The following is a 12157-nucleotide window of genomic DNA, read 5'->3' on the forward strand; positions in this document are numbered from 1 at the left end:
GTGATGTTACTACATACCATCTATTATGCATCAAATTAAGTTTTGCAACTGTTGAATTCGTTACATAGGATAAACTTATAATTAAAAATTTAATTTGTTGCATGAACTACTAATTAGGAATAAAGTTTTTATAAAATTTCGTAATTAACATATATCAAAAAACAAATTGGTTTCATGAAATTAATTATATTAGGTGCTTGAATAAAAAAAACTTGTTATTATTAAAGTATATTATTTAAATTAAAAGTCGCAACCATTAGATATGTTTGGTGATAGAAGACATCATCATTTTTGTTATAGCTACACCTGTGTCACTTGGGTCACTGTGTGATTTGTACTCGTATTTCCATGGCGTTCTATAAAAATTTGATTCCCAGTGTTTCTAGGGATTTTCCAACTTTTGCAGAATAGTTCATTGAACGTTTTTCTGAACTGTCTGCTCATTGTGCAGTAAAGAATGAAGTTTATAGCAGAATTTACAAGGGTCAACATATCGATAACATCACCTGAAAATTAATAAAGAATTTATTATCATTTGTTCCAGATTTATTATAGATATATATCAACCGTAAATTGATCTTTTTACACTTATATTTTTCTTTTGTAATTAACTCGATTAATTTCTCGATAAATTTGTTTGTAAGTTTGCAATATAATCTTCCTTTCTTTTTTTATACGAAAAAAGTAATTGAATTTAATATGCAAACTCTTTTTTCTTGAATCTAATAATTATTTATTCAATGTTTACATCAGCAAGTCTTCTTCAGTAATAATTAAATACACAGGGCGTATGTGCTTACTATATAATACAAAGAAAAGTTGTATTAAAGTTGTAAGAAAATTCTTTTCAAACAACTACCGCCATCTATACGTCAGGTCGGATATTTCTAGGACTAACCCCTTATATATGACTATCGCATACGTATTTGCAAAGAGGACCAACTTGATCTCAAACTCGAATACGGTGGAAACGGATCTGAAGAGTTTTCTTCTCTTTCTATAATTGATTCTTGTAAGATCAACATTTCGATTAATCGACGTTCCAGTAATCGATTCTATTCTATTTACACGTTGCACTTTAATTTTCGCCCTTTTAACCGTGCAACGTGCTTTTAGCCGTGATGTAATAGCGTATATCTATAGCTGTTGCATCAAAGAGACGGTAACTCCCATTTTATAAAAGCGAAAAATCAATTTCCACGTAAAAAGTTTCTTGGCTGTGCACTGTAATAGTGCACAATGTTTTTTTTCATCGTGAATATATTTAGAATCAACAAGAAAATCGGAGTAATAGACATTTCTTTACGACTGCATAATCTTTTCGCGTTAAGACAACGTGGTAAATAGTTACCACCTATTTACTCAGTACTTCTAGAATTATTAATTAAATAATATACATATTAGTTTATGGCACACGAGCAAAATTATTTACAATAGTAACGGTATTATTCAAGAATCTTGAAATAATATGTTAAAAAAAAAAAAGATTCACAAATGCCACAGACTGAAAAGTAACGATCCCTTATTTTTTACAAGGAAAGTATCAAACTTGTCCCTCTTTGATTTTAATCTATTTCTAAAGTACGGTAGATTACAGGTCACTGTTGCTATGTGTAAAATATTCAGTGCAGTATGACTCGATAATTTTAAAAATATCAATAATTAAAATTACATTACCTTAGGTTCTAGAATAAGACAAAAACTCTGCTCACTTTGAAATACGAGACATTGTATCGATAGCTATTGTATCCTCGCTCCACCATTTTCTATAACTTCCTCTGACGCAGATGGACCTTGTATTATAGTTGATTGAAATTTTCTAAATAGTTGGTATCGCGTTAAGGACAAAAAAGTTCGAGGTTACGTTGAAAAGAAAAATAAAGTTGACCTTGAGATGTCCTCTATGCCTTCGCTCGAAAAAATCTAACGCTACCGTAATACACTCCTATTTGTGTTGTAAAATTGTTTTCCATGATCAACAATAATATAAGTATCTCAGGTGGACAGAATCTTTGTCTCACCCTGTAATACAAGGTATCTCTGAACTTATCGAATTAATACACCTAATATTTTATACACAGCAATAGTGACCTGCAATCCACCATCTTGCAAAAGTGGATTAAGATCAAAGGGGAACAAGTTGAGTGTTTCCCTTGACAGACGTCGACAGTATTCAATAAAAGTAGCGATGGGAGCTCATCGTAATTGATCTTTGTTTCTACAAATATTACTTTTTATGAAACGAACCTGACCCCTTCAACACTAAATGAAAATGCAGAAGTAAAATTTCCATCTTATACTTTATACCACATTTATTAACATTATTCATTATTTCATAAAATAATTTTGTATTTTAACAGTAAATAGTTAAAGTATCCCTTATTTTATCGAATTATCAATTGTTTCTTATTTCCTTTTTCGGGGACAGTAAATACCATTATATGAAAATTAAACACAAGTATGTTTCAAATCAATTTGAACTAATTTCAATTTTCTGCTTTAAAACTTATTGTGAAACATTACTATTAATTACACGTATCTCTCGCTATCGGACGATTGAATTTTCGTTCGAGAATTATTTAAAATATTTGTCAGAAACTATTTAAGTAGTCTTGTGATACTGACCTAACATCAGGTAACACGTTCGAAAAAAATCTGGGCCCAGCAGTACGCTAAACAATCCTAAAATTCCCTGCGGCAATTCTGTTAATAAAAAAAGAAGTAAAACTACGAGCAACATCATGGTGGTTCTATCGGTTTGCCTCTCCTTGTCCAGTCTTCTCGAACTCCTCTTCCTTTCGAATTTCTCCTCGTGAATATTTGTTAACTTCTGACTTCTTCGTTTCGCTTCTAATAGAACTTGAACGAGTTTTAAACTGATGATCGTCAGTACGGCGCAGGGAAAAAGTTTTATAACGACACTGTAGATCCAAAAATTTAGTTCTTTCAGTATATCGTGATTTTCTACCGTTTCCGTTAATCGAACGAAGTAGAGTGTCACGTTTATCGTATTCCCTAACGGTGAATCTAGAAACAGGAGATTTTCAATGATTGATTAATTTGCAATCGTAGAATATCAATCATAGTTTACTGCACGTTGAAATCGTGGAAAGACAAAATAAGTCGTTAAATTCAAACATTGAGATAGAAATCGATATAGTAAATGCATTACTTTCGTCAAAATAATATATCGAATAATAATATTTAGGTGTACGAAGTTTTCTCGACATCGGAATATATTACAGTTATTGGAGTTATTAAAATAATAACAGTGTTGATTGAAGAATTACAGATAAAAATATACGTATTAGTCGCAAGAAAATACGATTGAAATTATTTTTTATTATTAAAAAGTTATTAGAATTTTAAGGCTATCCGTATGATAATCAATCTTCCGATGTGCACAAAAGTGTTGTTAACCACGTATTTACGTATGTACATGCGCAGGAAGTTCATCGAAGGGTATTTGTTTGTTTTTATACGCGTCGAATCGTATAATGCTCGTTTAATTCTTATACGTTGCATTAATTGATCCCGAGACTCTGAATGTTTTCGCTATAAACTTTTTCTTCGATGCAATCGCGCAAATAAAAATCAAGGAGTGTAAGGTCACGCGATCTTGAATGCCAGGCAATTCTTTCTCCACGACTGATTCAACATCGATAATTTACATGTAAAAAGTAGTCTTTTCTCTTATTTTCTTCATAAGGAATCATTCGAATACACCCCATATATTCTACAAACATCCCCTTACAGTCTGAATCAGGCTTATATTTGTTTCTCGCGTCTTCTTGCGACATCGAATCGAGGGAATTTTCTAACTTTCGATTGGAACGCCAAAGAAAGACTATTCACAGGATTTCTTTTTTAACGAACACAGTGATTACGAAAAATGTTGCACGTTGTACATATATCAGTTCCTCCTTAATTTCTTTTCAGGTTATCATTTTATGTATCGTCGTTTCGCCTTTAGGTTTTATTTCAGCCATCCCCGCAACACGTAACTCCACAACACCTAGTCCAGCCCTATCATCCATCTAAGGTATCTTTCGTGTAACCTCTCCAACCCCCCTTACCTTCCATTCCCATATCTGTCCTCTTTACATTATCGTACTTTTTACGACTGCATCCAATAGATTCTGTCTCCGCCCTTAAATTTCCTTTTTTCGATCCTCGAATCTTTCCCCATTATCAGGCTCGTTTTCTTTTTCGGTTCAACTTTTACTCGCTCTACTACCTCTTCTTTCGTATCAGCGAGTATTCCAGGTACTTACCAAGTTTACTTACCTTCCCTACCTCTATACCTCCTTCTCTCTTTACCAATGAAAGCTCATCCTCTCTTTTCTCTACGTTGCACACTTGCTCGTAGATACGTCGTGAAAATATATTTTTCTCCCAATAAAATTTCAATTAATCGAAAAAATATACAAACCGAAAAGAACTTCGTGAAAAGAAAAGGACACGTCCTCTTCGTTTTTATCATTTTAGTTTCTATCAGTTTTATCATTACCTCTATACCTCTATACTTCCTTATATCTACCTCTATACCTCCTTCTCTCTTTACCAATGAAAGCTCATCCTCTCTTTTCTCTACGTTGCAAACTTGCTCGTAGATACGTCGTGAAAATATATTTTTCTCCCAATAAAATTTCAATTAATCGAAAAAATATACAAACCGAAAAGAACTCGGTGAAAAGAAAAGAACACGTCCTCTTCGAGTTTTGATTTTTTCAATTCTATCAATCCGAAACGGAAAACAACGACGTTGTTTGTAACTCGTACGAGTGTATCTACGATCGGGGCTGCAATGGAAAGAAATATCGAAAGTTTTCGAAAACGACGATACCTTGAAGGGAAATATTGAAAATTCACGGTTAAAAGTAGAACAATTCTTTTTTTTTTTAATGGAAAACTAGCACCGTGGGATCCCTAACGGTCGTAGCCCCGGCGATAAAGTTACGTTTATACGAGTAGGAAATTTAACGAAAATTGGTTCACTCGTATCGAAGTTTTTAGCAACATCCGCGAAAAAGAGCGTTAAAGTTGGAGACCTCGACACGCGACGGTTTAATTCGCGCCAGCAAACTCTATGTACTGTAATAAACATCGCCACCGAAGTTTAGCGATTAATTTAATCGCATTGTGATCTTTGCTAAATGTGAATAAAAATATCGAAAAATAAACCGAATCACCTTTGCGTTGTACCTTCGAGTAACCGCTTTGCGTGCACGTCGAGCTGTTCGATTTTTATCTGCACGCCATAATCTGTCAATACTCGTAACATCGACAATTTTTCGAAATTTAATCTAATCGTTTGGAAATAGATATTTTTCACCATAGAAATATCAAGTTGATATTTTCGAACGTTTGGAACTCTTAAACTTGGAAACATCGATATTTATCGCGTGGTGTCTCGCCAGTTTGTTATATCTGATTTGTTTTTTAACGATTCCGGGAGGCAACTCTATAGATTCAAATTAATCTTAAATTCGTTGCTTCGAACCAACAAGATGAATGGTATCACGAAACCATGGAACAACTCAACTTCAAGATACAGCTTATTGATTTTTTTTTATACATAAATCAAAAGATGAACGAATACATCGACGATAAAATTTTTTTAACCATTTTAGAAGCGAATACCTTCTTATTATTTGCCCTTTATAGAGAATATTTTTAAATCCCGCTATCGCTTCTCTTTTACGGTGAATTTTTATTATGCAATATTTGTTGCAGGACTGAAATCAAAGATGAGGGCAATTCTTATCCAGATAGAAGCTTCGAGTAACGAATAAAAGGTAAACAACTTTTCATTCGTATCCCGTTGAAATAAATTAGAATTGGAATTATAGAATGAAATATTTTTTTTTGCGACGTGGAAATAAAAATTGGACAACTTTTACACGAACAAGATATCTCTAAAACGATGGATAACGTTCGCCAATGTGTTTTGAGAATGAATGCTGCAATAACGAAACCTAAACACGGGTGTCTATAAATGAGAGCAGTACTCTATCGATATGTTTGTTTATAATAGAGCCAAGTATTAAACTATTGTTTGGGAAATACGTATTATTGGAACTTAAACACGAGTAGACACTGAGTTAACTCTGTTTAGGTTCATAGACACGAATGAGAACAGTACTCTATTCACACGTTTGTTATAATAGATCCAAGAAGTATTGGACTATTATTTAGGAAATACGTGTTATTGGAATGTAAACACGAGTGTCTATAATGAGAACAGTATTGCGTTTTGTAATTAAATTTAATACTAATCGAATACTATAATCTAGTATCAAGAACAACATAGAAGAGAACAACAATAATATAGGTACTGTCATTGGTTTTACGGTATTTAAACATTATAATAATTTCCAGCGATCAGATGTTTATCATATCCGTATCGTACAACTAATATTTCGCACAGTTTGTACGAATGATATATATACAGAAATGTATTATTAAAATGCAATGATACACGTTTAGTAAACAATCGGTAGATTGAGTGGATATTCTAAAGTTTAAAGAACACCATCTAGCGTTTTGACCGTGCAACAACTATGTGTATCGTATTTCCTTAAAATAATGAAAATAAATGAACTCCTGTGCATGCACGATACGTAAATACCCACACACACATTAATATTAATGTACACATTCCTAAATAATTCGTTACACGATATTGTTTCGCGGAACACGAAAAAAAAAAATCGTAATTAAATATTGAAAGGAGCAAAAAAAAATGTTTCGTTAACGTAACGGCATTTGTAATTCAAATTTTATAATTACTGTTAACATATTTCGCGTTCGTAACGCAAAGAAATTTTCTCTCGTAAAAATTTCCGAGATCACGCGGAAGCATTACTTTGTCATCTTTACCCTTGAGTGCACTTTCCAGATTGCATCAAAGAATCGTAAAAAAATTCACGTTACTTCGCAACTCGTAGAAATACAAGGATCACGTAATTAAGTAAAACAGTACTCACCGATCAGAGTTCCATTTTGAATATTAACACTCATTCCGTTAGTATCTAAGATCTCCGCTTGTTCCCTTACTTCCGTCGTGATGTATAACGGTACACAAAGCACAGGACAGAAAACATACGCGATCAGAATCGCAAAAATAGTTCTTCTGTAACTGCACCACTCTCTGTTTTTCTGTGGCCTCGCTACCGCCACGTATCTCCACACAGCCAGTATTAAAGTTAAACAAATCGAGATTGTGTGACATACCTGTGAAAATTAAGTCGAGTCCTATGAATTTACTTGTACCTCTTTGTTTGTTTGTTTGTATTTTTTTTTGTTTTTTTTGTTCTTAGTCTGGAAAGTCTCAGTTGGGGGTTGTGTATCTGTTTCTCCCTTTTTTTTTTTTTTCTTTTTTTCCTTTACAGAGAACTATTATTTTCTTTACGTTTCGAAACACCTGAAATCACCGTATACTTTTCGTTCACTTCTTCGTTTTATTCAAATTGCACGGAACACGTTGCGGAACTTTAGAAGCCACGTTGTATAACTTTGACTACTATCGTTGTGTGAAATTAGAAAGGATACTTAATCCACTTCTCGTTTAAGCGCAGTATATCTTTAATTGAAGAAGAAGACTGACACGTTCCGTTGAATTGATTGGTTTCCAAACATGTAGGTCAATCCTTGTAAAAGAAAAGAAGGGAACTACGGTCCGGGAAGTATTCGATAATCCGTAAACAACAAAATCAATTTGCAACTCGCCGGTAGAAGAATTTTTTGACAATAGCGTTTACCGTATGCCCTCGAGTGTCTCCGAACACACACGCGCCCACACAAACATACCTACGTACATACGCGATCAATTGTTAGAGACCTGTTCCATTATCGAGCTACAAAATGATTTTGTTCTTTTTTTTTACAGTTATATATTTTTTTTATCTTCTTCGATCTGACGGTATACTGTATTATAGCGGAGAAATGTTGTTTCACCTTTTCCTTCTTCCCTATTCTTGAGCTCTTATTGTTAAGAAAATTTCCAAGACAAGGCAAGTTCATAATTCTATTTCTGTGACAAGTAATGATCGCCTGTTACCTGTGCGAAGTGTGAATGAAATAGCACGAAAATTGCCCATCCGTAAGTAAAGGTGTCTTGTCTTGATCGACGGTACAGGTAAAGATGAAAGGAATAAGGAATGTATTCGATCATTACAAACAAATCTGCCAGGGCCAATCCCGTTAAAATCAAATTCGTCGGTGATCGCATTTCCCGTCGCGTTAGAACGAGGATGTTCAGAACGTTTGCGATCGAACCAAAAATACAAACGAAAAGCGATATCCATCCGTGTAACTGAGAATAATACGAGTGAAAAGATGATAACTCGCAAACGTAATACGTGGACGAGACGTTAAAATCCATGATTCTTTTTTTAAATGCACCTCTCCTTCTCTGTTTTACGTTAACGTACTTTACCACGGTCTATCATCTGAACAATATTCCGAAAGCAATTATCCAAATACAGTAATACTCAGTAATTTCCATCGATATTATCCACTACAGAAAGATCGTCTCGGTTGAATCATCGAAGAGAAATTTTTCGACCGAAGATTCCTCGAATATCAAAAAATGTTCTCTAACGTATCCGCGAATAATATTTGCAATCTCTCCGAGAAACTTGTGTTTTTCTAATAAAAATTCTAGTATCTCCGTTTCATCGAATATTTTCAGCCTCGTTTGCGTTCATCGAATCACCCACGACCCTTAAAATCGTCTTTCGTATTTCTTCTAATTTTCTTCCAAAAATTGAACAATCGTGGGCTATCGAACAAGATCTTTTTTTTTTCCAATTGTCCGTTATTCTTGAAAGGCTGTGCGCACTTTCGTCTTCGGTCTTCGTGAACGAAATTCTTATACTTTGTTTCTGACTCTTGAAAAGTATTCCCCTAAACCGTGGCGCTTTATACTATAAAAATTCTTAGGAGGTGGCCTTTTATACTGGAGGATATATTTCATATTGGATGAAAGTACAATTCCTGAAAGCTCGTTGGTCTCATAGGGATTGTTTCCTTTCAATTTCCGCGCGATGATCAAAGAACACTGCCCCTCTCTCTAATACTATCGACGTAACTAACAAGGAATTCATAACACTATACTTGTATTATTATTATTATATTTTTGTCTCTTCTTTATATACAAATTGTCGTCACAAGTTTTTCTTTTTTTTCTTTTAGGCGTAACTCTGTGAGGATTCTTTTATTGCGTGTAATTATTACGAGGTACGCGTTTCACGGCATTGTTGATCAAAATTTCGGCAGTTTTATTCGGTTTTTTGCTCATTTTTAAATCGTAACGAAAACGAAAGATGCGGGAGTGGCATGGTGTACACTACGGTAAATTTAATTTTATTTATCGAGTCAAGTATTAATGTACGATTTTATTCGGATAATTAACAACGTTTAAACTTGAGTAAGGTAACACTACGAGATGCAACAGGCGTACGATTGGACAAACGAACGACGCTTCGGCACAACGTCCGAACGCTGCGACGACGGTCGAGCTTATGTAGCGTCGCGACGCTCACGGTGTTTCACCGAAATTTCAACGCAGGCGCAGATCATTTCACCCTTTCCCGCACTCTATTTTCTTTTCTCATATTTTACGAGAAACTCTCATTTCTTTTCACATAATTGTTGGGCCGTTTACCAAAATGGAGAATATATAATTCAATAAAATGTTTATACGTTCGAAAAAAATCTTTCGACTTTCCGAACAACCCAATATAATTTAGAAATAATTTCTACATCGATGTTCCGTTTACACCTACTTTTCCTACATGTTCATTTCATGTATCATTTTTGTTGGTTTGAAAAATTTCGGCAAAGTAGTTGTAAATGTTTCTTGTTGCGTGAAATTTCAATTTAGTGCAATTAGCTTAGGAAAAGAATCCCATAAATAAAGAAAATAAGAATCAATGGTACTGTAAGTTTTATCAGGGAAAACAATTTATGAACAGCTTGTAAAACATACTTTTATTTTACAATTGTTTCGAGATATAGTATGTAGAGGATGTAACGAAAAGAATATTAAAAGTTCGGTGTATCCCTTTAGTAATATCGATTACACGAACATCGCAGAAGTATTTGAAGTAATTGCTAAAAAGAAACATGTTTGTTAAAAAATTGAGGTTCGATTCTTTTCGTTTATTTACATGTAAGCTGTTATTATCGTGTCTTGGAAACAACGTTGCATGTTGTGCGCCAAAGTTTGAGTCTACTTACAATATTCCAAACTTTTACAACGTTTTCTTTCAGTGCTCTCTTGCATCTAATACTAAAGTTATTTCATTTTCTGTCAATTTCTACCCATAAATGTTAAATTAGGTTACGATCAAACTTTGTGGCGAAGTTCCCAGAGCATGAGATGCGCTGTACATACAAGATCCATTCTTTAACAGTACAACCGATACACTCTCGTCATTTCCTCGTTAAAAACGAAATTATTAATTTAAAATCTTCCAGCAACCCCAGTTTGTCCGCAATTTGTGTGAAATTTGTAAATATTTTTATTCATTTAGAATCCTTCAGTAGTAATTAGGACATTTAAAGGAAAGCTCTTCTTTGGTAATTAGTACCTTTAATTGAAATAAAAACTTTTTACCACGAACCTGGTAATCGTCAAAAATCTATGAAAAATATTTTTCTCTGAAAAACACAAATACTACGCAAACAACGTAGTTAATAATCATAATATTGATGGAGCGAAAATAAAAGAGAAGACACGAGAATATCTATTATTTTCGCCTCGTCAATATTGTGATTCTTAATTGCGTTATTTCTACATTAATTGCACTTTCTGAACAAATAGAAACCCCCTTTTTTTTCGTAACTAACGATGACCAGGTTCGCAATCGGAAATAATTCTATTTTATTTTAAAAGTTTTATTTTGAATAAATGATTGAATTGTCAAAAAAAAGAGTTTGGTTTTAATTTCTCTCTTAAACCGTAGAAAAACAGAGATTTTCAATGATACTAACTCTCATACATACTCTCACTGTAATTGAAACATTTCCGTGACGTCGTCGTCGTATACAAAGTTATTCTGCAAATTTTATTATATCCGTTTAACGCAAATATACGAAATTTACTTCCGTTGTAAAAAATGACACGTATGCGAACATTCATTATTTTTATTCACGTATGTCTTAAATTTAATTTCTCGCGTTGGAAAATTTTACCATGCCGAAGCAATAATTATGTCGAAATTTTCCATTGTTCGAATACCTTTTCGGTCTTCTTCTATATTTGAATTGTTTATATTTAAAAAAAATGCTTCGTTCACTTTATTTTCATTGTCGAATCCTGATACTCGTGTATCAATGTTTTAATAAAATTAATTCAAAAATCGTAACGTCACTTCAGTTTTCTCAAATATGAAACGTTTAATTCAAAAATGTTCGTATATTTTTGTAACCCATTGTAGGTCAACTCAATAATATAACTCGTTCCTTTGCATTAGGGAAAAATATTTTCACTTGGGTCTCCAGAACCCAGGTGTATCAGTTACGGGTTAACCTAACGTTGCTGCATGAATTACGATAAATCGCACGCTGAAAATTTTAAAGTTTTTCGAGAATAATTTTTTTTTTTCTTTTTAAATATAGGAAAGTTACTATATTCCTAAAAAATCATTGAATACTCTAAGAAGCAATGTACTTTAAGAATTGATCTTAAGAAAGCAATACCTAATTTGTTTTTACAAATACTGGTTTCACATCTTAAAGTCCAGTGCAACGGTATCGTTTAAAAAATTAATGAAAACGCACATAAAAATTGGATGCACTAAGTAATTAGTCTGTTAATTATTTAAATTCGCTCCTGTTATATCCTGGAAAATTATTTCTCAAAGATTTTCTCACAGGGAATCTAGCACTGTAAATAAATTATTAAAACCCCTCAATACTTTATACCATTTGACGTCCAAATGGGTAAATCTCCTTTTTAGCTATCAATATTTAGCCAAGACATTTTTGCCACCTTCATGATAAACAGTAAATCTATATCAATATTTCTAAAGGTACAAAATCTTCTTTTAACTTTTAGTTTTCTGGACCGGTTACGTTTGAAAAGTAACAGTGTTAATTCGTTAAGCAACAGTGTTCTATTTAGATGAGATTTAGAAAAACATTTTTT

The 12157-nt window shown here is 33.3% G+C and overlaps 1 protein-coding gene across 1 annotated transcript; it reads right to left on the reverse strand.

Moving 5' to 3' along the window:
* Nucleotides 1–211: 211 nt before the first annotated feature.
* On the reverse strand, nucleotides 212–9536 carry LOC143153087 (G-protein coupled receptor dmsr-1). Its single transcript, XM_076323906.1, has 4 exons — nucleotides 8063–9536; nucleotides 6990–7236; nucleotides 2626–3027; nucleotides 212–506 (listed from the first exon to the last, which is right to left on the reverse strand). The coding sequence occupies exons 1-4, from the start codon at nucleotides 8384–8386 to the stop codon at nucleotides 301–303; spliced, it is 1179 nt and encodes a 392-aa protein (XP_076180021.1). The 5' UTR covers nucleotides 8387–9536; the 3' UTR covers nucleotides 212–300.
* Nucleotides 9537–12157: the final 2621 nt, after the last annotated feature.

The sequence above is a fragment of the Ptiloglossa arizonensis genome, chromosome 12, assembly GCF_051014685.1.
Source record: "Ptiloglossa arizonensis isolate GNS036 chromosome 12, iyPtiAriz1_principal, whole genome shotgun sequence".
Lineage (NCBI taxonomy): Eukaryota > Metazoa > Arthropoda > Insecta > Hymenoptera > Colletidae > Ptiloglossa > Ptiloglossa arizonensis.